Source organism: Leptonychotes weddellii, chromosome 5, assembly GCF_054177405.1.
Source record: "Leptonychotes weddellii isolate Sample4059 chromosome 5, ASM5417740v2, whole genome shotgun sequence".
Taxonomy (NCBI): domain Eukaryota; kingdom Metazoa; phylum Chordata; class Mammalia; order Carnivora; family Phocidae; genus Leptonychotes; species Leptonychotes weddellii.
Genome location: NC_138373.1, coordinates 29330451 through 29356151, shown reverse-complemented (window position 1 = coordinate 29356151; position 25701 = coordinate 29330451). Strand labels below are relative to the sequence as shown.

Here is a 25701-nt window from a genome sequence, read left to right as displayed (position 1 = left end):
AGTTTTATAAAGTCAGAGCATTTCCTCTATGCAAAGTACCTTACTAGATCTAGCCAAGGACTGCTACAATGTGGGCAGCTTAAAACTGCGGAAATTTACCCTCTCCCAGTCTAGAAGGGCCATGCTCCCTCGGAAGGCTCTGCCTGCCTCTTCTAGTTTCTGGGGGCTCCAGGCATTCCGTGGCTTGTGGCCATGTCCCTCCGGTCTCTGCCCCTGTCCGTCACCTGGCCTCTTCTGTTAATCTCTGTGTCTTCATGTGGCCTTCTTATATAAAGACGTTAGTCACTGGGTTTAGGGCCCACCCTAATCCAATGTGACCTGACTTCAATGAACGAATTACCCTCTGCAAAGACCTTTTTTCCAAATGAGGTCACATTCGCAGGTACTGGAATTATAACTTCGACGTGTCTTTTGGAGTATACGCTTGGACCCACAACAGTTCCCTTTTTAGGGAGGTGACGACAGCACCCTGAGTGTGTGCATCACCTCCGGAGCCTCAGTGGTTAGAGGTGCAGGTCAGATGCCATATAATCCCAGCCAAGTCTGACCGGAGCTGGTTCCATGGTGCAGAATGGGGATCAAGTCCCAGGTGGGGAGAAAAACCCGCGTCTGGCTCCGGGAATTCCAGGGGAGCCAACAGCTCACCCCCTCGGGCTCCCTGAGTCTGCTGCTTCCAAGCAAGAACCCAAGAGTCCAGGGGGTGCTGGGGAGGGGCAGCCAGCCGCACAAAGGAACAGGGTGGAAGGAGACAGGAGTTGACCCTCTCAATGCATGCATATTTTATTAGTCATCACATGGTTGTTCCTCCTCTGGGGCTCTGAGTATTCCATTAAATTAAGCATTCCTAATTGAGGGACTAGAAATGAATCTGGAACAAAGGCCGACGTTCTGACAGAGTCCCAGCGCCGTCCTCACAGGGAAAGGCCCCCACGCACGGCGGCTGCAATACCGTGGACTGTGTGCATGCTCGCAGATGTGCACACTCGCTGATGAACACGCCGCGTGAGTGTGAAACCAGGCGTCCCCAGGCCCAGCAGCGCCCGCACCAGGACCACTGTCAGGAGCCACCGGGGTGGATGGGGAGGCAGACTCGCGTGGCCTGGTTTCGAGGGATTATCTGGCCAGTGATTCTGGATACGTCCTGGCCCTGCTGAGCTTCGGCAGCCTCGTCCATCCATCAGTGGGGACGAGGGTGGACGTGCCCTCCCAGCAGGATGAGAGCCTGCAGCATGCTTTAGAAACTCTAGAGTGCTCTAGAGCCCGGGGGAAAAAAGGCTTGCGTGCTGTGCAGGGTGACTCATCCTAAACCATGTCCCCGGGAAGGGGGGTGGGGCGGGGGGCACGGGCATCCAGAAAAGGCCAGAGCAGATGACAGTGACTGAGCACAGGGAGACGCCTCCTGGAGACAATCAGGGACATCTGATGGGTGAAGGGACCCCACATAGAGGCCGCGTGGACTCCTCCCTTGCCCTCTGTCAGCCCCGTAGCAAGCACACACCCCCTGGGTAGGTGGGACACGGGGGCTCAGAGGAAGGGATCCTCCCCAGGCACATGTCTCCCGCGTCCCCAGCCTGCCCGTCACCAGTCCTCACCTGCCTCCTTCCCCACCAGCCGCAGACACATGTACAAAATCTGGTTTCCTTGTCATCCCTTTGGCCAGGGCTCCTGCATACAGGCCAGGGTGATGGGAACAGCTGGATGGGGGATGCCATTCCCCTAAATGGGACTTTTAGCCCCAAAAGTCAGCGTCCACAACTGCTTCTTCATCAGGACCTCACGACAACCTGACTCGTTCACTGATGTGTGACCAGTACCTGGGAGAGGACTTGCCAAGGACAGGCCCTCAGGAGACATTTGTGGGATTGTATCATCTGGAACAGGCTTGGTGAGGCACACATCCACCCACCCCAGGAGACGGTGGGCCCGCTTTGCAGAAAAGAAGACTGAGGCCTAGAGGGAGACAGGGACCTCCCCAAAGCCACACGGCAGAGCTGGGACAGTGAGGAGGAGAAGCTCAGGGGCATGCACTGTTCCTTGCCCTCCTCAGACCTCTCCACCCTGATTCCTCCCGGCGCCCACGTCGCAGCCAGGCTGGGCACTGCAGGACAGAGCCCACACATTGCCTGCCGGCTGGTGAACACACTTCTAGGCACGAGGGGGAGCAGCAGCTGAGTTCAGCCACCATGGCTTCTGCAGAGCCCTATCCCCTGTGGGCAGCAGGGTCCAAGGACCCAGGGGTGCCAGGGAATTCCAGAATCCACAGAGTTTGAGAAAGCCAAGCTTCTCCCTCACCGTCAGCTGCCCTTCCGGGCTTGCAGACCAGGGGGCACTGCGGGATGGGGCTCTGGGCCTGTTCCCTTCCTCCAACATTCCCTCCCTCCCAGACGTGGCCTCATGCGCCCCCTGAGGTCCTGCCTAGCACGGGCACCCCCCCTCCGGCTTCCCTCCCCATCACCTCCATGCTGGGGACTCCCCTCCTGCCAGGGACTCCCCATACGCTGGCCCTTTCTCTCTGCCCCAGCCCTCCAGCCCCGCCCGCAGGAAACTCCATCTGTTCTTCATTTCCACAAGGAAAGAGAATGCACCCCCAGGAGGCGCTGATGTGGGGGGCCAAACGGGTTTGTGGGTGATAACAGCTCCCCCACTGGAAAGAGATTGCCCTAAGTTTTACAAAGCCCCTCACTGTTATGGTTTCTATGGCCTACCTCCCCTCCACCCCCAAGAAACTTAAGAAAAATCACTTTTTTTTTCCTTAAGAGTAATTCATTCAGCTCTCCATTGATCCCCGCATGCAAGCTCGTCTGGATCTTTCTCTCCACGGCCACCAGGGAGTCACCACCAAGCTCTGCTACACCATGGGCATTACTTGAGGTCTGGGACAGGCTTTGCAAGGACAGGGGGGCATTGTCTGGGGCCCTTGTCATTCCCTTCAGCTGCCCCAAATCGGCCCTCTTTCCTAGGCCAGGGTATGCCCATGCTATGATTCATGGAGGAGGGAGCATCTGCATCTCACCAGAGTAGCTCAAAGTCTAGATCCTCAATTTTGCAGCTTCCCTTTGCAGGTACCTGACCAGGCTCAGCCAAGGAGATCCACCTGCCATGGTTGGGGGGGTTAGACACCAGGACACCCATGACAGCCAGTGAAACAGGGTCCAGTGCTGGGGACAGCAAGTAGACCGAGTCACCAATGCCAGCCATGGTGTTGAGTGCTGGTACCCTCTGCAGATCCCTCTGGCAGCAAGATTTGGGCCATCACCCTTTGTGCATAACCCCAAACCTACTCCCCAACCCTCACAGAAACTTTAAGAGCTACCAGCATCCTTTTCTCTCCTTTTGTGCTGACACCAACCAAAATCTGTCTCTGTTGCTTGCAGCTATGAATCCTGGCTGGATCCAACAGGGTCCCCATCTACTTCCCCACCAGTAGGAATCATGCCCACCCCTTTCTCTCTTAAAAGATGGAATTGGAGGGGCACCTGGCTGGCTTAGTCCGTAGAGTGTGCGGCTGCTCTTGATCTTGGGGTCATGAGTTCGAGCCCCATGTTGGGTGTAGGGATTATTTAAATAAACTTTAAAAATAAATTAATTAATTAAAGATGGAATTGGATGCAGTGTTCATTATAAGTAGCCATTTCATGTTTACTGTGATCCCTCTTTCTGTGCGTGCATTGCTCCCTTCCTTCCTTCCTTCCTTCTTTCCTCCCCACCTCTCTCAAATAATCAACGCACACCTATGTCACATGAAGACTGTTCTGGGCTGGGGTCCCAGGGGAGTTTGCTTCCTTCACCCCTATATACATCAGTGTCTGGCACACAGTGGCTCTTAATACATTCCCACTGAAATGAAGGAATGCATGTGACTTCACCGGATAGCAAAAAAAAAAAAAAAAGCAAAGGCGCCCCACACCACCCCAAAATCCTGATACTTGGCATTTTCAACAGAGCAATGAGCTGGCCAATGCCCCCAGGGTGTGGGCTGGGGGTGGGGGGGAATTTGCTCAGAGAAGACACTGGATAGAGTCTGGGGTTTACACATTTATCCAACAAGTAGTTCTTAAATGTGCCCGATGCTGTTTCAGGAATCAGCAAGAACAAGAGAGACAACTCTCCGGGTTAGCATGGAGCATAGGGGAAACATAAGCATAGGGAAACAGTAAGCAAGGTGTATACAACACAGGGCATATCACAGATGAGCCCTAAGAGCAAAAAAGCGTGGAAGGGGAGGGGAAGTCGGGGAGTCTGGTGAAGGTTGCAGTTTTAGCTATTCCAGGCAGGAGAACAGTTAACACCTAATGTGTTCGAGAAACAGCAACGAGGCTGGAACAGCGTGAATACCTGGGAGAACAGTGGCGCCAGAAAGGAGGGGTACGGTTGCCAGATTTACCAAATTAAAATCCAGGATGCCCGTTTAAATTCGAATATCAGAGAAGCAACACATAATTGTTTAGGATAAGTATGTCCCAGCTATTGCATGGGATATACTGTTCCTGGAAAGACGACCCGCCACTGCCTCAGGGTTGCCATCCCCCACCAGGGAATGTCCCTTGCCTGACCATCCCCTGTCCTGAGGGACCCCACTCCCCCTGTCCTACACGGTGCCCAGAAGGGTCCCCCTGGGAAGCACCTGCGGCCCCAGAAGTGTCCGCATGGACCATCTCTCTGTCCCCCACCCTCTCTAGCTCCGAGGGGTCTTCCACCCCTGATTTGTCTCCATCTCTGGTTTCTCGCTGTCCGCTTCTGTTTTTCCTGCCTCTCCTTTCTCTGTGTGGGTCTCCCTGGGGTCCCCTCCCTTTCTTTCCTCCTTCCCTGCACCTCCTTCCGTCCTGCTGCTACAAGTCCGTGCTGCTCTCTGCTTTCTCTCTCCTCCCTGTCTCTCTCTGCCAGCTCATTCTTCCTCCTCTGCCTTCCCCGCACCCCTCTCTCTGTCTCTCTTTTACTGCGATTATGCATTTCTCCAGGTCTCCATGCACGTGTGTGTGTGTTTCCATCTCTCCCACCCCCCTGCCCCCCATCCACCACGTGCTCCAGAGGGGACCTAACCTATAAATACTTGACAAAGCCCAGCCTGCTGTTGGACAGAGGCAGAGGCGCTGAGTCCGCCTCCAGCCTTCACGGGGGCCTAATACCAGTGGCCCAGGAGTCGTGCTGGGGAAATGACAGGTGGAAATTCACTTGAGGGGAAGCAAAGATGTTTTTGCTATAAATGAAATCCAGGGCATTGACTCTGGAGGAGGGGGGTGAGCAGCCCCATGTCAGAGGGACAGAGAGAGGAAGGGGGCAAGGACGCTGGAGCAGGGTCTCGGCCCTGGCCCTCGCCCCACCCAGCAAGTCCTCCTCACCTGCAAAATGGGGCTAACGGCTAACGGTGATTGCTCTGCAAGCCTCCAGGCTCCCCGGTGTTAGAAGTTCGAAGCCCAAATGTTAGAAGTTTGGCTTTTTTGAGTCCCCAGATGATGCTAATATGAAGGTGGGGTGGAGAACCACAGTCTTAGGGCCTATGCATCCCCTCACCCAGAGATGTCTCCTTGCCCTCAATATAGAATCAGAATGGAATAGAATAGGATAGACTAGGACAGAACAGAACACCACAGAATCCCAAATCTCACTTATCATCAGCACCTCCTCGTCATGGACCACAGGTAACCCAGCCACCTCCTCTCCCTCTTCCTCATCCCCTCCACCTACCCACCTCCTATCTCTAGTCACCTGCTACCACACTCCCTCCACTCTCCTTCTGTCTTCCCTTCAAACACATGAACTTGTTTCCACCTCAGGGCCTTTGCACTTACTGTCTCCTGCCTGGCCTGCTGTTTCCCCACGTGGCAGGTTCCTCACTTGGGTCTCAGCACAATGCTATCTCCTCCAAGAGGCCCTCAGCACAATGTTTCTTCCTCCAGGGGGCCCTTCCTGACTGTCCTTCCTGGAGTAACATATCTCCTGGCCACCCTCCATCTCATGTTTTGTTTTCTGCATAGCCCTAATACTCCCTGAATTTCTCATATGTATCATTGGTTCATGTGTGTGTCATCCGTTTCCATGTAAGCTAGTAAGGGCAGGGATCTTTTTTTTTTTTTTTAAAGATTTATTTATTTGAGAGAGCGAGAATGAGAGAGAGTACATGAGAGGGGGGAAGGTCAGAGGGAGAAGCAGGCTCCTCGCTGAGCAGGGAGCCCGATGCGGGACTCGATCCCAGGACTCCAGGATCATGACCTGAGCTGAAGGCAGTCGCTTAACCAACTGAGCCACCCAGGCGTAAGGGCAGGGATCTTGTCATCTGCACTAATGTGTCCCCAGACCCTAGAACAGTCCCTGACACATGGTAGGTATTTGGTAAATGTTTATCAAATGAATGAAATTATTTCAACTATGTCATTAGTTCCTTGAATACACACGTGCTCTCTTTTATAATTCGTTTCTGTGCCTCTAGCAGGGTTTCTCAAGCTTGGCATGATTCACAGGTGGGACTAGATAAATTCTCCATCCTGGTGGCCATCCCATGCACTGGCCTCTGCCCTCCGGATGCAGGAGCACTCACCCCCAGCTGTGACAACCAAAAACGTCTCTAGACATCGTCAATGTCCCAGGTGGGGAGGGAATGGAGAATCGCCCCAGGTAAGAGGCGCTACCCTGCAGGGTCAGACCTGTAGCTGGACAGCCTGAGGGCTGAAAACGGACGTCCTCGGACGCATTTGAGTACCAGGGCCTGCCTCTGATGCAGTTCCACCATACGACCAGCAGGTGGCAGCAGAGACCAGTCTCTCTCATTAGCAGGGTTGCCCTCACTTTGCGAAAACTTTGATTTCTCTCCCTGACTTGTGTAATTGATTTTGTAACTCTGCTCTCGCCCCCCTCCCCATGGGGCCTTGTGAGCAATCCGCTCAGTTTGCACTTTTACAGACTAGACGGACAGGAAGTGGCAGCAATGTCCTGAACCCACCGGCGGACAGAGCTGCCTGGCTGGCAGGAATGGAAAGGAAACTATCCTGGAATCAGGCAGATCTGAACTTGCATCCCAGTTGTAGCCCTTTCTCTCTTTTCCTCGGGCCAGTTAACTTAGCCTGTCTGTGCCTCAGTTTCCTCATCTGTACCCTGCCTCGCTTCTCTCCATAGTCCTCACCACCGACCATATGTTTTGCATGCCTGTCCTCAATCATGTGGCAGCTCTGAGAGCAAGGGCTTGCTAGGTCCTAGCATGCAATGACCTTCCCCAAGTGTTTGTTGAGTGACTGAGTGACTGATGGCATGTAGAATAGTGCGGATGTGTAATAAGTACTCAGTGAGCATCAGCCATGGTGAGGAGGAGGAGGTCATCATGATGTCATGGTAAGGGTGATGGTGTCGTGGTGAGGACAGTGACGTCATGATGTTGCTAATGGTGCACTCACCTTATGATCCACGCCAATGGTCACAAACCTGCTAAGCCAATGGCACTTCCCGGGGGATTTTCTTAAACCTAAGGCTTCCCAGGCCTTCCCCACATCTCATGACTCTGAATCCTGCAGGAATAGGTTGAAAACCTCAGCTGTACCTTGGAATCATCCAGAGAGGTCTTTAAACACTATCAACTCCACCCCGAGGTACAATCAGAGCAAGGATTCAGCCCGGGCCATTGGGGTTTTTAAAAGATGCCCAGGTGATTCTAATGTGCAGCAAGCTGTCACTTAGCAAATGCCCCAGATCAGGGTCACAAAGGACAGGGACCCAGATCAGCAGCATCCACATCACCTGCGAGCTGGTCAGACCTGTGAAATCTCGGGCCCCACCTGGACCTGCTGACTCAGAGAGCCCCTGGGGACCACCCCCCGCCAGGAGGGTTGGGACACCCCGAAGAGTCTCGGCACACTGAAGTGTGAGAGGCACCACCCCAGGGGATTCGGATGTGCAGCCACTTTGCACACTTCCATTCCCATGGGCTAGAACACGAGGACAAAAGGAGGGATGGAATTTTTGGGGGGAGGGAGCAGGGGTTACAATTAGTCCCTGAAGATCACCCCATCAGCAAGCTCCATGAGAATCTTTCACTTCATATCCTAGAGCCACCCCCACCATGCATACTGAGAAAAGCCCACATCACACCCAGACGTATGTTTGCCCAAAAGGAGCCAGGCTTCCCTGGAGAACACTCAATGCCAAAGGACCAAGGAGGTGGGTGCCGTCCCCCACCTAGACCCACTGAGGCCACACAGCTAATGGTGTCACCAGGACTCAGCCCATGACAGACTCCACACCTCCTTTGCTGGTGCAGAAGCAACCTAAAAACCCTGCCCCATGAAGGAAAGACGACCCTGTGTGTGCATGTGTGATGTGTGTGTGCTTGTGCATGTGTGCGTGCATTGTGTGTGTGTGTGTGCGTGCAAGCAACTTTACAAAACCTCCTTACCGGAGGCTTGTTAGAAATGCAGAACTGGGGCGCCTGGGTGGCTCAGTTGGTTAAGCGACTGCCTTCGGCTCAGGTCATGATCCCAGGGTCCTGGGATCGAGTCCCACATCGGGCTCCCTGCTCGGCGGGAAGCCTGCTTCTCCCTCTCCCACTCCCCCTGCTTGTGTTCCTGCTCTCGCTATCAATCTGTCAAATAAATAAATAAAATCTTTAAAAAAAAAAAAAAAAGAAATGCAGAACTGCAGGCCCCACCTCCACCTCCTTCCTAAATCAGAACCTGCATTTTCACAAGATCCCCATAAAAGTCGGAGGTGCACTGGGGTAAACCAAATGCCAGGCCACTCTCTATCTTAAGATTTGTTCAAATGCTAGCCATGCTCAGACCCCACTCTGAGAGACTATGATGTCATTGGCCCGAGGTGGCCCCTGCACATTTTTTAAATTCCGTTGAGGGTTGGGATCTGCTAATCGGTCTTCCTCAGAGGGTACAGGACCCTCCTCCTCCTGCTTTTCCAGTTGTCTGAATCTTGCCAGTCTCGGACTTCAGGCTAGGGAAGCAGGCTCAGTCAACACATTCATGGGGAAACTACTCTATGTGGGGTGTGAGTGAGTTGACGAGGGCTCACAGGTGGCACTTGGGTCCAGGAGTGACTACTGTGTGTTTGAGGATATTCTTCCCTACTGGTTGTGAGTCCGCTGATCCTTCTTCCCTCCTCAGGCGAATCTGCTAATGATTCCTTCTTATGAGTCTCAAGCTTGCTGATTGCTCTTCCTGCTGGCGGTGGGCTTGCCATTGGCTCTCCCTGTGATCTCTGAAGTGACACAATGAGGGGACCAGCACGCCGACCACCAGAAAGCTAGGAGGGGCTTCCATGTCCGGGATGACTACTTTATGTTGCAGTACTGAGCCCCTGGTCACTGAGAATCATCACTCCGAGTCAGCCCGGCCTGTCGAGCTCCGGGACTGTGGACGGGACGAGCGTGCACCTCACTGAGGTAGGGGGGAGGGGGACATTTGCACCGCCCGGTTGGTGAGCAGCCCAGATTTCTGCTCTCGCCACCCCGTTTCACACTGCGCCCTAGGCGGGGGCTCCAGGTCTTCTGAGGCCTGAGGCCCAGAGTCTGGGGTGCAGCACCCCCCCACACAGCAATCATGCTGCAGCCAGTCCATTGAACCTACTCAGGAAAACTGTGGTAAGGGACTGAGCACTGTTCTTGGAGCAAGGAATAGACCACCAGCTCGCTGTGCGCTTTTGTGCAGCTTACCTAACCTCTCTGATCTTCCATTCCTTAGCAAAGAAGGGGAGCTGATGCAATGAGTGGGGGTGAACGCTGCAATGAAGCCAGAGGAGGCCCACAGGGGCTGCAATCTGGAAAGTTCTGGTTATGATCAAGGGGCTATTTTGTGGTTTCAGGTGAGGTGGGTTCTGCATTCCCGAGGCCTCCTCCAGCCCATACGGACACACACGTGCACGAACACACAGACACACCACACCAGGCACGGACATGACAGCCAGGCCCGGAGCTCAGCACATAGCAGTGGCCTTTGAGGCCAGGGCCCTGCCTCCCACCAGACCAGGCATCGGGCTCATATGGCCTGGTCCTGCCTCTGTCTCAGGCTGAGCACGCGGGCCGCCCCCATAAAGGCCGCCCCAGTGAGCAGCTCGGCGATGAAGCTCATCCAGCCCAGGGCCAGGGACCAGCCGAAGCGGATGTCCACCTGGTCCAGGAGGGCCTTCTCCTCCAGGAGACACTGCGCCTCCCAGAAGGCGGCCGCCGAGTACACGATGTAGATACTGATTCCAGCCAGGGTCAGCAAGGCTGCAGGAGAGGCAAAGGAGAGCAGATCAAACGCCCAGGCTCCTCTTCCTCCTCCTCCTTGCCCAGCCCGCCTCTCCAGCTGTCCATGCTCCTCCTACCACAGAGCCTTTGCCCATGCTGGTCCCCTACCCAGTGCACCCTCCCTTCCCTTCCCATTCCCTCCCACCACCAGAAACTCCTGTCCATCCCCACATCTCAGCTCATCTAACCCGATTCCAGGACCTCCCCGAGTAGGTCAAGTCCACCTTGTAGTTTCACAGCACCACACACTGTCACTGTCCAGGTCAGAATGGCAATTTTGCATTTGTTTGTGAGATCGCTTAGCTAATGGCCATCTCCCCCAATGGGCTGTGAGCTCCAGGGGGCTCATTATGGATTCCCCGGCACCCAGCACAGGGCTGGCCCACGGTGAGTCCCCAGAGACCGGGAATGACAGATGCCCCGTTCAGCGCCACAGCTGCCAGCCACAGGGGGCTATTTCAACTGAAATTAAATTAATGTAAATGAACGTCTCGGCCTCCCTGGGCATCTGCCTCACGTCAAGTGCTCCGTAGCCTGGCTCGAGGCTCCCCCCATGGCACAGCGCAGATTAGACTTCCCGCCAAGTGTGCAGAGTGGTTTCGAGAATTAGTCCCTGGGTAACCTCTTAATGCCAATATCAGTAATAGTAGAGCTCGGAGGACATCTGAGCCTCACACTATTTTCACCACCAGACATTCTTTTTGGTCCTTTTCCTCCATGGATCCCAAGTGTGTGCATCACCTCTGTTCCTGCTCGGTGTTTAAGCAGGGACGATTTCAAGCCCATAGGAAGAAGGGAGGCCTTAGGACACCAGCCATGTGCTGGATCCCATCTTTGAAAGCCTCAGGTCTGCCAAACAAACGGGATTAACCCAGGCATTGCCCGGGTTTTAATCAATCAATCAATCCATCGATCGATCAAAGCAAGATGTGTCAGAAGGGCAGAGGCACATGAGAGAGCGAGGGTCTCCTGCCAGCCCACAGCCCACAGTACTGCAACATAAAGTAGCCCAGGCAGAAGCTGCAGGGTCATCTGTGAAACCAGGAAAACAATCCTCAGGACCTGCTCCCACCCTCTGCTTCTCCCTTGGGACCCACTCATCCCTTCCAGCTCTGATGTCACAGATGGGGAAACTGAGCCCCGGAGAGGATGCCCGCCCGCCCTTCCCTGGCTGAGGATTCACATGCGGCCCCTCTGGAGCCCCCACACTCTGTGCAAGGGGGGCACCTACCTCCAAAGAGGAAGAGGGTCCCTGTGAGCAGGAGGAGGATGGAGACTCGGAGGAGGAAGCTCAGAAACCCCGTCATCCCCCCAAACACCATCAGGATCAGGCTGAGCGGCAGCAGAATCACAAATGTCCCCTGCATGGCTTAGAAGAGAGAGGAGGACAACAGGCAGAGGAGAGTTACCAACAATCTTCAGTCAGTCAACAAACACTTACTGAGCACCACCCATGGGCCAGCCCCCAGATGCTGGGAGAAAAAATTAACACCATTGTTACTACCATGTCTGATGATGATGATGATAATAAAACAACACGTTACAAACCACAAGATCCACTCTTTTTCATGGCTGAGTAATATTCTATTACATAAGTGAAACAAGTCAGACAGAGAAAGACACATACTGTATGATTTCACTGATCCATGGAATCCAGAAAACAAAACAAACAAACAAGCAAACAAAAAATAGACTCTTAAATACAGAGAATAAACTGGCATTTGCCAGAGAGGAGAGAGTGGGGAGATAAGTGACATAGATGAAGGGGGTGAAGACATACACACTTTCTGGTATAAAATAAATAAGTCACAGGGATGAAAAGTACAGTGTAGCAAAAATAACAAATAATACTGTAATAACGTTGCATGATGACAGATGGTGAATATACCTGTTGCTGTGAGCACTGAGCAATGTATAGAATTGTCCAATCCCTGTGTCCTACCCCTGAAACTAACAGAACATTGTGTGTCGACAAAACTTCAAGAATAAAATCAACTAATTTTTGAAAGTAACAACAGGTGTGGAGACTCATCTATGCCAGGCTTCAGGTCGCACAAGCACGCATCCTCACGCTCCCTGCGAGGGAGGTACTGCCGTGTTCATTCGCGTACTCACTCAGCATGTTTCCTGAGTACTGTAGTGAGTAAAGTAGTGAACAGATCAATAAGACAGAGTTGAGAGATGGTGACAAGTGGCTGGGGAGGGCAGTGAACACAGCACAGAATGGGCTGGAGCAGTGGCTTCACGGAGGAGGTGACATTCAAGCAGAGCCCCGGGAAGGAGGTGAGAGAGGCAGCCTGCAGAATGAAGGTCAGGAAGGGTGGGGTGGGGGGACGAGGGAGGAGCAGGTGCAGAGTCCCAGGACGGATTGTGCCTGGTGGGATGGAGGCACCCGGGGAAGCTGGCAGGGGCGGCGTGAAGAGAGCACGGGGGAGAGGGGATGCAGGAGATGAAGACAGAGAGCCAAGAGCAGAGCACGCACAGGATTGTGAACTTCCGTCCGAATGAAAGGGGCCACCAGGCGGGCAGCTTGGGACAAGAGAATCCCACAGTTTAACTTCTGTTTCTCAAGACTGCTCTGCTTGCTATACTGAGAGTAGACAGCAGAGGGGGGCAGGGGACGGACAGGTGGCTCCCAAGCTCACATCCCGCGGAACCGCTGAAGATGACCCGATCTGGGACGAGAGTCTTTGCAGATGGAATGAAGTGAGGGGTCTCTGCATGAGATCATCTGCATTCGAGGGGGCCCCACATCCAAGGGCTAGTGCCCTGGGAGGAGGCAGGCGAGAGCACAGAGAAGATGAGGTGAAGATGGGGGAAAGAGATTGAGTGACGTGGCCCCACACCAAGGGCTTCCGGGGATCGATGCCACCACCTGAAGCCGGGGAGGCAGGGACCGGATTCTCCCTTGAAGCCTCCGGGAAGACCAGCCCCGCACACCCCTGCATTTCAGACTTCCGACCTCCTGGACTGTGATGCAACACACTTCTGGGGTTTTAAGCCACCCAGACTGCCTGAGAAAACAAAGACAAGGGGCGGGAAGCCCATGGGGGCATTACTACCATCACCCTGTTAAGGATGAGGGTGACCAGGGGCCGCTGGGAAGGGGTCGGATTCCAGGTATATTCTGAAGATAAAACAGGCAACGGTGTTGAAGGTGTGAGAAGAAGAGGGACAAGACAAGCAGTGAGATCTGGGGCCTGAGTGCCAGACGGACGTGCAACCGTCTGCACAGGTGGGAAGATGAGGGAGGAAGTGCTGGGTTCGGGGCTCGGTCAGAGACCGGAGCACAGGCAGCGGAGACAGAGGCTTACTGTAGCCCAGAGCTGGGCAGGTCCAGCCTTGGGGATCAGGGGGGCACCAGTATTACAGAGCTGGACTGGGAGTGGGGACCAGACAGGTTCCAGGGACTCCACAGGGAGTTCAAGTTCTGGAACGCCGCTGTATCAGGCCAGCCCCTAGCTCCCCTGACACTGAAAGCAGCCCCTGTCCTCAAGACCCAAGTATTTCCTAAAGACCCAACCCTGCCTTTCCTCCTCCACATACAGTCCCCCCCTCTTCCTCTGGTGCTCTCTGACTGCCCTGGCTCCCCATCCTGGGCCGCCCAGCCCACTGGCTTCTAGACTTCCCTCCCCGGCTCCTGCCCAGCTCCCTTCATGGTGACTCATCACCACGTGGGGAACATTTGCTCTGAGTTCCATTGATGAGAACAGTGATTGGCAAGGGGAGTGTGGGGTGGGGGGAAGGGGATGAACAGGTGAGAGGAGGGGAGGCCAGAGAAAGAACATCCCCTACCCCTCTTCCCTGTCCCCAAATTGCAGGTGGCTGGTGAGTCGGAAGCATATTACATTAACAAGGCATGATCAGAATTTACATTACAAAACCAGAAAGTAGAAAAGAAGGAGTTACATGAATGTCAAGTGGGGTGGGGGGGAGAGGAGGGGGCGGAAGAAATCTGGGATCTCAGGATCCCAAGATCTCAACATTTGCCACCATCTTGGCTCTGAGCTTCCCGGCAGCCAAAGCAAAAAGGGAAAGAATTGCAAAGTTCTTTTTCACTGGCCATTAGTTTACCAAATATTGATTGATCATTTACCATGAGCTGGACACTAAGCCTCTTTCAGTCCTTTTGGCAGCAAGATAGGTATGAAAATAAATACTTCGTTCTTGCTCTTGAGAGCAAGCTAAGCTCATTTCTTCCAGAAGTCTTTTTTTTTTTTAGATGTTATTTATTTATTTGACAGAGAGAGACATAGTGAGAGAGGGAACACAAGCAGGGGGAGTGGGAGAGGGAGAAGCAGGCTTCCCGCTGAGCAGAGAGCCCAATGTGTGACTCGATCCCAGGACCCTAGGATCATGACCTGAGCCGAAGGCAGACGCTTAACGACTGAGCCACCCAGGTGCCCTGGGAGGGATGTTTTTGTGTGTACAATACTGTGCTTTTATTTAGAATGATGTTCAACTTGTTAAAATTGAGTATTTAAATACTTAGTTTTTCTTAAGCCTTTTAAGTTTTACTCGCAAATCTTTTTTTTTTAAGATTTTTATTTATTTTGAGAGAGACGAAAAGAGAGAGCAGGGGGAGGGGCCAAGAGAGGGAGAAGCAGGCTCCCCAATGAACAAGGAACCCGATGTGAGGCTCAATCCCAGGACCCTGGGATCATGACCTGAGCCAAAGACAGACACTTAACTGACTGAGCCACCCAGGCGCCCCTCAGAAGTCTTTCCTTACACCCACATTCACAGTCTGCTCTGTGCCCCCAGCTCCCCACGGTCTCCCTATTCTAGTGTCTGTTACCTAGTATGGGGGGCAGCTCCCTCTTCTGTCTCTCCTGTTAAGCTGTGGGTTCCTTGAACAGGTTCCTCTTGTACGATTGTATCCCTGAGTTTCCAGTAGAGCACTCAGGAGATGGTAGTGCCCGACGGGTATTTGTCGACCTCATTAATTAATTAAGAGCTAGATGGTGTTTCTCAAAGCCAAGAAAATATGGCAGTTTCTAAGAAATGAAAAAGAAACCAAGAAGCTTGAGAGATGACCTCACAGGGGTTCAAAACAGAGACTTTCGAGCCAGGTACTCCGCATTCGAATTTGGGCTCTGACTCTGGGGCCCTGGGCGTGTCTCTTAATTCAGCAGGAACTCCATTTCCACATCTGTGAAAAGGAGGCGGATAAGAGGTGGCTCACAGGATTACCATCAGGACGGTGTGCGTGAAGATGATGGGGTAATGCAGAAAAGTGTAAATGTAGGTACCACGTCCCATAGAATAAGTGCTAGACAGATCATAACCCTGCCAGGAGAGACGATGATGGGAGACAAGAATCCAGCCCGACTTCCACTGTGATCAAATCACTTTGTCCTCGACCCTGTAAAGGCCACCAACCCCGGCGAGTCAAGGACACAAGAGCAATCTCCCTCCCAAAGCTTGTCCGTCTGTCCCTTCCTCCCTCCCTCCCTCCCTCCCTTCCTTCCTTCCTTCCTTCTTTCCTTCCTTTCTTCTTTCCTTCCTTTCTTCCTGGAAAAAATCTTGGGCCAGAAAGCACAACAGCTGGGATGAAAACTTGGCCCTGGAAGATCTGTCCCCCTGTATGGCATTGCCTCCAGACCATGGCTGGGAAGTGAAATCATTCGTCATTTAGAAATTAATGAGGTTTCCTGGAGCGGGTTCAGCCCTGGCGGCGCCATGTGTGAGTTCCCAGACTTGTTGCAAGCTGACTTGACGTACACGTTCAATTAAATGTCCGGGTAAGAACAGGCTTCCCGTGGGAGAGTTGTAAAATCTCCTGCTGAAGTCTGGCTTAGCTTTTCGTGGTGTGTGTGTGTGTGTGTGTGTGTGTGTGTGTCTGTGCACGCACGCACCTTGGTCTTTGTTATTTTCAGGGCCGCAGACATGGGGCATGAGGATTGATTCTGAGTTCCGTACCCATTTCCAACCACATCTCATTTGGAAATACGTATCTATAGGCCCCTAAGGAGGGCCATGCTCTGCCATAGAGCCCGGGGACTCTATGATCTAGACTTGGTCCCTGCTCCCCCTGGAGACCAGGGTCCAGGGCAGGAGACAGACGAGCAGGGAAACAAAGTCACAGGCTGTGATGTGTTATGAAGGAAGTCAGCACGACAATGCAGAAAGTGGGGTAGGCAGGGAGTGGGGGGCACTTCTTTGGATAAGCTGATTGCATTCATTTCCTTGGGCTGCATCACAAATTACTACAAACCAGGTGTCTCCTACAGGAATGTATGATCCAACAGTCCCAGAGGACATAAGTCCAAAATCAAGATGTCGCATGACCCCACTCCCCTCCAGAGGCTCCAGGGGAGAGTCCTTCCCTGCCTCCTCCAGCCTCCCAAGGATGCTGGCAACCCTTGACACCGCCTGGCTGGTGGCTGTGTCATTCCCCGTCTCTGCCCCCATCTTCATTCTCCTTTTCTTACAAGGACGCTTGTCATAGAATGCAGGGCCCACCCAGTTAATCCAAGATGATCTCATCTCAAGATCCTAAACTTAATGACATCTGCAAGGACACTTTTTTCAAATAAGGTCACATCCCCAGGTACCAGGGGTTAGGATGTGGATATATCTTTTTTTTTTTTTTTAAGATTCTATTTATTTATTTGACAGAGAGAGACACAGCAAGAGAGAGAACACAAGCAGGGGGAGTGGGAGAGGGAGAAGCAGGCTTCCCGTGGAGCCAGGAGCCCGATGCGGGGCTCGATCCCAGGACCCTGGGATCATGACCTGAGCCGAAGGCAGACGCTTAACGACTGAGCCACCCAGGCGCCCCAGATATATCTTTTTTATAGGGGGTGACACCTTCCAATCCACTCCAGTGTTTATGGGAGGAGCTCAACAGATGGCAGCTAAGATTACTATATAGAATTAATAATAATAATAATAAATGTTGACAGGCCTTTTTTCATCAAGGGCCAATGTGTGCCCAAGGGCAAGAAACCGTTTAGTTCAAAAATACTTTGTTGAGGAAAAAAAAAAACAACTTTGTTGCCAGCTTTAGGAAGAGCAAACCCAGAAAGAAGCAAAGATGTTCACGCCGAGGAAAAGAGGATTGTGACTCTCCCATCATCACACTTTTCAAAGAACTGCTCAATGGGAAAACCAAGCTTCCAATTCCACAACAGTAGTGAGGTCAGGAAGCCCCAGGGTGGTTAGCGAAGTAATAGTTGTGCTCTTAAAGAAACTAGAGACAGAGTTTCTGCAGAGACATCAGAAGCACTGACAAAAGAAGGAAATCTCAGGAACCATTTCCCAAAGGGGGAAATGTCACACTGTCTTTATGTTCAAGCCTTGTCGATGTGACTTGGAGACCCCAAGAAGGGCTCAGAGATATTCAGTCCTTATCGTGGGTGGTAAGGAAGTCAATTTTTACGTTTTTGTCAATATTTGTTCTAGAATCTGGGGTGACCAGAACACAGTCTTTTTGAGAACAGGGGCTGCATCTTCGTTCCCTTAGAAGGCTCCAAGATGCATCGTTGTGATATGGAAAAAGCAGGACTCTACGACAAGCAAAGACCTAAGTTCAAATCCTGGCACCACCTCTTACCAAGCAAATGTCATCGCCTCCCAAAAGCCTGTTTCTGTTTCCTCCCCTGTCCATTGGACCATGGGCCCTGACTTTGCCAAGCTGTCATGAGCACCGAATGTGAGAATAACTGTTTCTTTCTTGCCCTCAAGCTCCTGGAGCTCTACCAAGTAAGAATTTTAATACCCATTTCACATACGAGAAAAGTGAGGTTCTAAGTACTGAGGTCAGTTACTCAAGAAGGTACAGCCATCAAGTCTCAGAGCTGGGATGCAACAGCAAAGGAGGTTGACAAACGGGCGTAGGGATGGCAGACAACGGGTGTTTAACCCAGTCTGGAAATTAGGAAGGGCTGTCGGGGCAAGGGGAGGAGGTCTCAGCTTTAAGGTCAGATGAGAAGGCGTGGGGGAAGGTGTTCCTGAATGATGGGACAGCATGTGCCAAGGCCCGGAGGCAGGAGCTATCTGGAAGGACGCACGTGTCCCAGCTCTTGCAGCTGGAGAGGTGGGCAGGGTTCCCATACTTCCACAAGCCACACCATGGCGAAATCCAACAACTAGGGCAGTCCTCCTTGGGGCTTGCATTACAGCAGACATGACAGCATTCTTCTCAGAAGAAATGAAAACAAGACCCATGCAGCCCCCACCTCAACTCCTCCTTCGTCCTCTCCTCCCCATAGCGAGCCTCTCGTAAATGCTTGGACACACATACTTCCAGTCTTTTTCCCATATATTCATACTTTCCTACGTATTTACCTGTTTCTCTAATTCTAAAGGGCACAGCCGGGCACACCTCAACATGTGAAAACAGAATGTATTGGACCATCCACAGCATCTTGCCCATAACACTCTGCAACATGCTTTTCTCATTCCACGGTATTTCTTGGTCTTCTATGCACATTAGTATATTCTCTTTACGGACTACAAAATCTTCCAAAGGATAGACATACCACATGCAGACGCTTAGCCATATTTCCACCCATGAGCCCCGAGGCTGTATCTTGTTCTCCACTGTTACAAAAATGGTTAAGGTGAGCCTCTTAGAAACCTCACAGGGTAGATCCCAAGAAGTGGAATTACATTGAATATGAATTTTCTGTTTCTTTATTTGTTTAAAGTGTGTACTTGACTTTCAACAAGCACCTGAGAGGCAGCCTAAAGCCCAGGCATTTATGCCCTGAGATGCTGAGGGCGCCCCCCACTTCCCTTCCCACCTACCGCACAGCTATGCATGAATCACACTGAGCATTCCCTCCTGGACTCAGGCCACCTCTGAATCCCATTATGTCCCCAATCCCTTTATTTCTCTCCCCACCATCTCCTCTCTTGCAATCGGCACCAGGCATTGTGGGAGGGCTGGTTTTAATTTTCCACGCCACTGCAACAGCTGGGTACCCAGAGAGACCAGAGACCCAATCTTGTGATTTTCCAACCTCCACCTCCTCAGAAGACATGCAGGCCAGGCCTCTGGCCATCAGTAACAGTGGCCTTCTGCCACTGCTGTGCTGTGTTGGGCTAGGCGTTTGACCTCTCTAGATCTGGTGTGCTTAGCTGTAGGATGATCAGCCTGACCACCTTCCTGGCTCTTAGGAGACACAGCCGAAGTAAGGCATAGGGAGGACCCAAAGTGTGGGTAAGAAGCATTTTCTGTGCTGCCTCCAGAAACACCAGCCTTCTAGCTGTCTCTGGAACACCCTGCCCTCAATCCTACCGCTCAGCTCTGTTCCTGCCCTTCCTCCTTGTAATTCAGATCTCTGATTCCCAGATGGAAGAGGCAGTGTAGGATAGGGCACTGGGAACCCAAGAAATAGGCGAGGAGCCTCTCTTCTGGCCTGCCATGGCCTCGGTCTTAGCACACCCACATTACACTGGAATTCTACTCTGTGTGGCATCATTCCCACAGGGCAGGAACCATGTGGATTCAGATCCCAGATCTACCTGTTACTGTGCAAACTTTGATAACTTATTAGCCTCTCCGTGCTTCGGTTTCCTGATTTGAAAAGTAAGGATGATAACATTTCCTGCCTCATGAGATTGTCATGAAGATGAAGAGAGTTGATAGATGCAAAGCACTCAGGACAGTGTGTGGCACGCAGCAACTGTCCCATAAACACCAGCTCTTCTTCTTATTGCCCTTCAACCACGCCATTGACAGGGGCCTCCACCACCCTTCCTCAGTGACTCTGTTTCATTCCCTTTGCTACACCTAGTGCTATCTGAAACAAGTTTACGTTTATTTATTCACTGGTCCATGTGTTTACTATCTGCCTCCTGCACTAGACACTAAGCTCTGTGTGGGCAAGCACCACACCTATCTCGTCATGTTCTATGCCCTCCATCTAGCCCAGTGCTAGGAGTGAAATATGTATGTACAAAGTAAGTAAATGAGTCTCTCGTGATTAGCTCCATTTTACAGATGAGAAGCCTGAGGTTCAGGGAGGCAATGGGACTTAGAGCAGGAGGAGACATTAATTGAGCTCCTACTATGTACCATGCATCTATGCTCGGTGCTTTGCTTATGTGATCTCATTTCATTTCAGAGCAGCCTGTTAATGGAAGCAGGGGACAGGCCAGAAGCCACACCCACTGGTAAGATGTGGGGCCCTTATCTATGATGGGACTGGTCCTACTCCTTCCCCTTGTTACAAGTGGCACATCTCATCCCGGCCAATCAGCACATCCCATCCCTTCAGCCACAAGGATTGGCTCAGCCCTGGGCATGTGATCCAGTCTGGTCCGATGAGAAGCCTACTTAGAATTTTTGCAGACTTTTGGCAAGTAGAGGGCCTCCTTCTGCTTGGGTTGTGAAGACTGGAGAGGGTTTCTTGAAAGCAGGACCCAAACAGAGGCAAAGCCCAGAGAGGAAAAGAAAGAAATTGAATTTAATTCTCTGGATCCCAGCACACTTTTCGATTACATGGACCGGGAATTCCTTTCCTTATTTAAATAAGGATGATTTGCGTTTCACCAAAAGACTCCTGGTTGATACAGCTAGCCTGGTTGTTTCTAGACTGGGGCTCTTTTTTCAACATGGTGCTGAATTTGATGATCCCCTCCTCCTCCACCAAAAGTAATTCCAGTCCCTGGCCAAGGAATCAAACCCATGACATCCCCAGAGCTAATCTGGAAGACGAAACATCCAAGCAAGGTGGGTTTTTATTGGGCGCTGGAGTGGTCTGCCTGCTTGAGGTTTCTTGCCAGAACAATCAAGAGTTCTTCCCTATGCACCCCCACTGGGATTTGTCTAGGAGGCTGGCTCAGAGAACACGCTGCTTTGACAACTGTCCTCTCTCCTCTGTGACCCCAGCAGCAGGTCCTCAAAGAAATAAGACGCCTCCACATAACAAAAGAGCTTGGACAAGATTCAAAACTCATTCTGGGGATAAAGAGATTCTGAGAAAAGTTCTGGGGGTGGTGTACAGCGAGCATGTGGTCTGAAGGGGCAGCCTGTTCTTTCTTGGATGATATAATGGTAATAACAGCAGCTCCCACTCAAGGCGCACTTACAGAGGCCAGGCACCACTGAGGCTCTTTAAATACACTCTCCCATTCCATACTGGCCATATCCTTATGAAGACAGGTGACAGATATCTTCCCTTTGCCCAGGAGGGAACCGGTGCTTGGAAAGATAGAGGGATGCACCCAAGGCTGCACGCCTCCTTGGCGGTGAAGCTGGGGCTTAGACCTGGGTCTGAGAGCAAATAGATGAACAGACTCTGGATGTGAGTTTTGCCCATTTCTCAAAATCCTGGAGCACACAGGATTGTCGGCATTATTAAGTTTCACAAAGAAGCCAGACCAATGCCAACTATAATTAGTCATCCAGTTTACCCACAGATGTGATAAGTAGGCTAAATGCCAGCACCCAGCTCAGCAAAGGGTCAGTGCTCCAGAGATGGGATTGCATCTAAAAGAGGCTGGAAGGATAGCAAAGACTAGTGTTTATTGAGCACTTACTATATGTCCAGCCATTTTCATGCAACACAGAGATCCCACAACAACGAGGCATCATGTGAGGTCCCAGGTAAGGGCACTTTTTTCAGCCAGCTAGTTTATGGAATTCTGACCACACCCCCCTCGTGGTTTTGACATTTCATTTTGATAGATGTGGAAACTGAGCCTCAGAGGTTAAGACACCTGTCCCATGATCCCAGAGGGACCTGGGAAGGGTCCGAGCTGGCATCTGACACCCATCTCCCTCACATCAAGGGCACGAACTCTTGATCATTCTTGAAACAATGCTCTGAGAACCACCCCAAATTGATTCTGGTTAGCTTGGGGCTGAGGAAAGAGCTCATGGTACCTCCACCTTCCCTCAACTACCCACATATGTCAAGGGAACATCTCCTGCCCTGGGACCTTATGCAGGGTGCTGCAGGGGGACTGTATCAGCTTGTGAGAGCCAACTGCTAAGTTTTTAGGAATTTGGGGAGCCACCTGACATCATGTTGATAGCTTGAAGTTGACCCCAATGGGAATATTTATACCAAAGAAATCAGCAAATGCTTCAAATCAAGACTCCCTCTTCCCCCAGAAAGGCAATTATTAACTATTTCCCAGCACACCACTGGACTTCTGTTCCATTCATTTTCTCATTCATTCATTTAAAAAATAGGTTCCACTTCAAACCTAATACAATTTGTACTCATTCTCATACCTGGGTCAGCAAATCTGGGCTCGTGATCCCACCCCACACCAGGTTCTGTGCTAAATATTGGGCATCAAGCCATGGCAAGACAGGCATGGTCCCCGTCCTCACGGAACTCATGGTCTAATGAGGGAGTCAGACTTTAACTCAAAAAATGTCACAAAACCTGTGCTATGAGTAGAAGTTGACCGAGTCAAGCTAGCGGGATGGGAGCAAGGAGACTTCAGGCAGAGGAAATGGCATATGCAAAGTCCCAGTGGCAGGAGGAAATTGGGCATGGTTCAGGAAGTAGCCCCAGGCAAGCACAGCCAGAGAAGAAAGAGCAAGGGGGAGATCGGAACTGGAGAGGCACCCTGGCAGCCCTTGTGGGCCATGCTAGCGACTTGGTCTTTGTTCCCAAGCCTCAACAAGTCCATTAAAAGCAACCCACATTTTTTAAGGTCTGTGGAACTCAGCCCTCCCTTCCTCATCAGATTCTTTCTATGGTACCTCTCTGAGCCTCAGCTTCTTTGCAGGAAAAATGAAGGTAATAATGGAGATGATACTTAACTCCACAGGGTAGCAGTGGAGATTAACTGAAGACAGTGATGGAAAGCATTCAGCTCCAAGCCCGGCCCACTGCCAGCCTCAATGAACTCGCTGAACTATTATATTTAGGTCCCTCCTTTCTCAAGTGTCTGTTTCAGCCCTTTTGCTTCCCTGCATTCAGTCTTCCCAGTGTTACTGAGTTCCAAGCACTGTGCTAGGCACTGGGAAATCAGCCCTGAACAGGACAGACGCAGTGGCCCCAGGGGTAGGGGGCTGCTCTCTGCTCCTGATGGCCTTTCTTGAATCATTCCACAGATGTTCACTGCATCCCCGCTACTGCCAAGCGCTTGTTCTCAGCCCTGAGGATACAAATAAGGCTGACACGGGGTATGCTTTGGGGTCTATGGGCTCAGACCTCTCTTTTCAGCATTCAGCTCCTCAGGCTGGTTTAGGTGTCTCTTCGGACTCCCACCCACGCTCCCTCCCTCATGCTGCTTGTCACTCTGAAATGTGACTGCGCATTTCCACATCCGTCTCCGCAGCTAGTCTGTGAGCTCCTGGACGGCAGGACTTGGGTCTTAATCGTCAGCACGGTGCCTGGTGCAGAGGAAGCCTGCGATCAACAGTTGTGGAATGAATCCTAAACCACACAGTGTAACCTGTGGCCCAAGAGAGGCCTGGCCCTGTTCCTAACTCCACTCCCTTCTTCGGTCCTGGCCACCCACTCCGCAGGGCTCCCGCCCCACTCTTTGGAGAAGAGCTCCAAAACTGGTGTCCAGACCCGGGATTCTCCCCCGATCCCCTCCCTCCCGGACTCACTGAGAAGTTGTCGGCTTGAGTCGCTGACGGTCACGTTCTCCTGCCAGAAGGGGTTCATCAGCGGCACGCACGGGCTCTGGACTGGATGGAGCGGAAGAATCAGTGGCTGCGGACCTGGCGTTGGGACCCCAGCCCTGGGCCTCGCCCTCACGCCCACCCTAGACGCCACCCCAGGAGGGAGCATCGTGCGGAGACCAGAGCAGCTGCGCCTGGAGCTCACCCCGCTCTCGAGCCCTCCGCCCACCGGGCCCGGGCCCAGACCCCGCGTTTTGTGCTTTGGGGCTCGGGGGAGGACTGCGAGCCCAGCAACAGGTCCCGGGCGGACGCGGCACCGCGCAGCGTCCCCGCGCTCCCCCTTACCCCGGCAGGTGCGCCAGAGGCCAGAGTGCGAGCTCAGAGGTTCGAGCTCGCTGCGGTTGGCGGCCCCCGCCCGGCCCCGCGCCCCCGGGCCGCCCAGCTCCAGCCGCTCGGTGTCAATGATGTACCAGAAGTCCGTGCCGATGGCGGCCGCCAGGAGCACAAAGCTGAGCGCCCCGGTCAGCGCCGCCGCGCCCGCCAGCATGCCCAGGTGCACCCGCATGGCGCAGCCCGGCCCGCCGCCCGCCGCCCGCCGCCCGCGGCTCCCAGCTCCTCCTCCCGAGCCTCCGGACTGGGAGCTGCCCCGGCCTTCGGTCCTCGAGCCCTCCCTCCCGCCCTGGCTCCGCCCTCAGCCCTTCACCTGCGCCCTGCGCGCGCTCCTCCCAAACCGCTCCCAGCCCTCCGATGCCACTGCCACTCGCAGGCCCCATTCCCCGCGATCTCAGTCTTCCACCCCCGCCTTCACACCCCCATCCGAGCCTTCATCCCTCCCTTTGGACCCCACCCCAGCCTGAACGCCACCTCAGCCGTCCATTCCCACCTCCCACCTGCCCCCCAGACTCTTATCGCTCGGAACACCTCCCCACTGTCCCCAAGCCATCCCCCCCTCCGTGACCCAGCCTGCCCTGCCTCTCCCTTTCCTTCCCAGCCCTCCTTGCTCTCTTCCACACCACCGCCTAGACTCCCCCCTTCCAGCCCCGTGTGCCCGGAGCCTTCCCTCACCCGCCCTTCCTAAGGCTCCCCCTCCTGCTCGAAGCGAGCTGAGCGCCCAGACAGGTGCTGGAGTTCTGGGTGCTCTGCTGCAGGACTGCGGCCTCCCTGCAAACTGGGGAAGTAAGACAGTGGGGCCTCACCAGCCTGACAGTCCCCCTGGGGGCGTTTAGTCTTCAATACCCCTCTTCCTCCAGCTCCAATTATCCTTCCTCCAAAATCCACCTTCAGTTGATATTTCTAGGTTGACTACAGAGGCAAAAGGCAGATCCAATTTTTAATAAAAGTTCTTTAAAGCAATGGGCTAAGCCAGGTCCTCTGAATCTATCCCTTTACCACCTCCATCACTGCCACCACCACCACCATCATCACCGTCATCACCATCACCATCATCATCACCACCATCACCATCATCATCATCACCATCACCACCACCATCACCACCATCACCATCATCACCATCATCAATACCACCATCACCATCATCACCATCATCAATACCACCATCACCACCATCACCCTCACCATCATCATCACCACCATCACCATCATCATCACCACCATCACCATCACCATCATCACCACCACCATCACCATCATCATCACCATCATCACCATCATCATCATCACCACCATCACCATCATCACCATCATCATCATCACCATCACCACCACCACCACCATCACCACCATCACCATCATCACCACCATCATCACCATCATCACCACCATCACCATCATCATCACCATCATCACCATCATCATCATCACCATCACCACCACCACCACCACCATCATCACCATTGTCACCATCATCACCCCCACCCTCACCATTACCATCATCATCACCATCATCCTTATCAATTCCACCACCTTCTTC

At 52.7% G+C, this 25701-nt stretch overlaps 1 protein-coding gene across 2 annotated transcripts; it reads right to left on the bottom strand.

Moving 5' to 3' along the window:
* Positions 1 to 8631: 8631 nt before the first annotated feature.
* On the bottom strand, positions 8632 to 24333 carry TMEM114 (transmembrane protein 114). 2 transcript variants are annotated; one of them, XM_006747138.3, is made up of 4 exons: positions 24114 to 24333; positions 23754 to 23834; positions 11454 to 11591; positions 8632 to 10201 (listed from the first exon to the last, which is right to left on the bottom strand). In XM_006747138.3, exons 1-4 carry the CDS (start codon positions 24331 to 24333, stop codon positions 9969 to 9971), a joined length of 672 nt encoding a protein of 223 aa, XP_006747201.2. In that variant the 3' UTR covers positions 8632 to 9968. The 2 variants fall into 2 exon arrangements, with proteins under 2 accessions (XP_006747201.2, XP_030873833.2); XM_031017973.2 differs by lacking the exon at positions 11454 to 11591.
* Positions 24334 to 25701: the final 1368 nt, after the last annotated feature.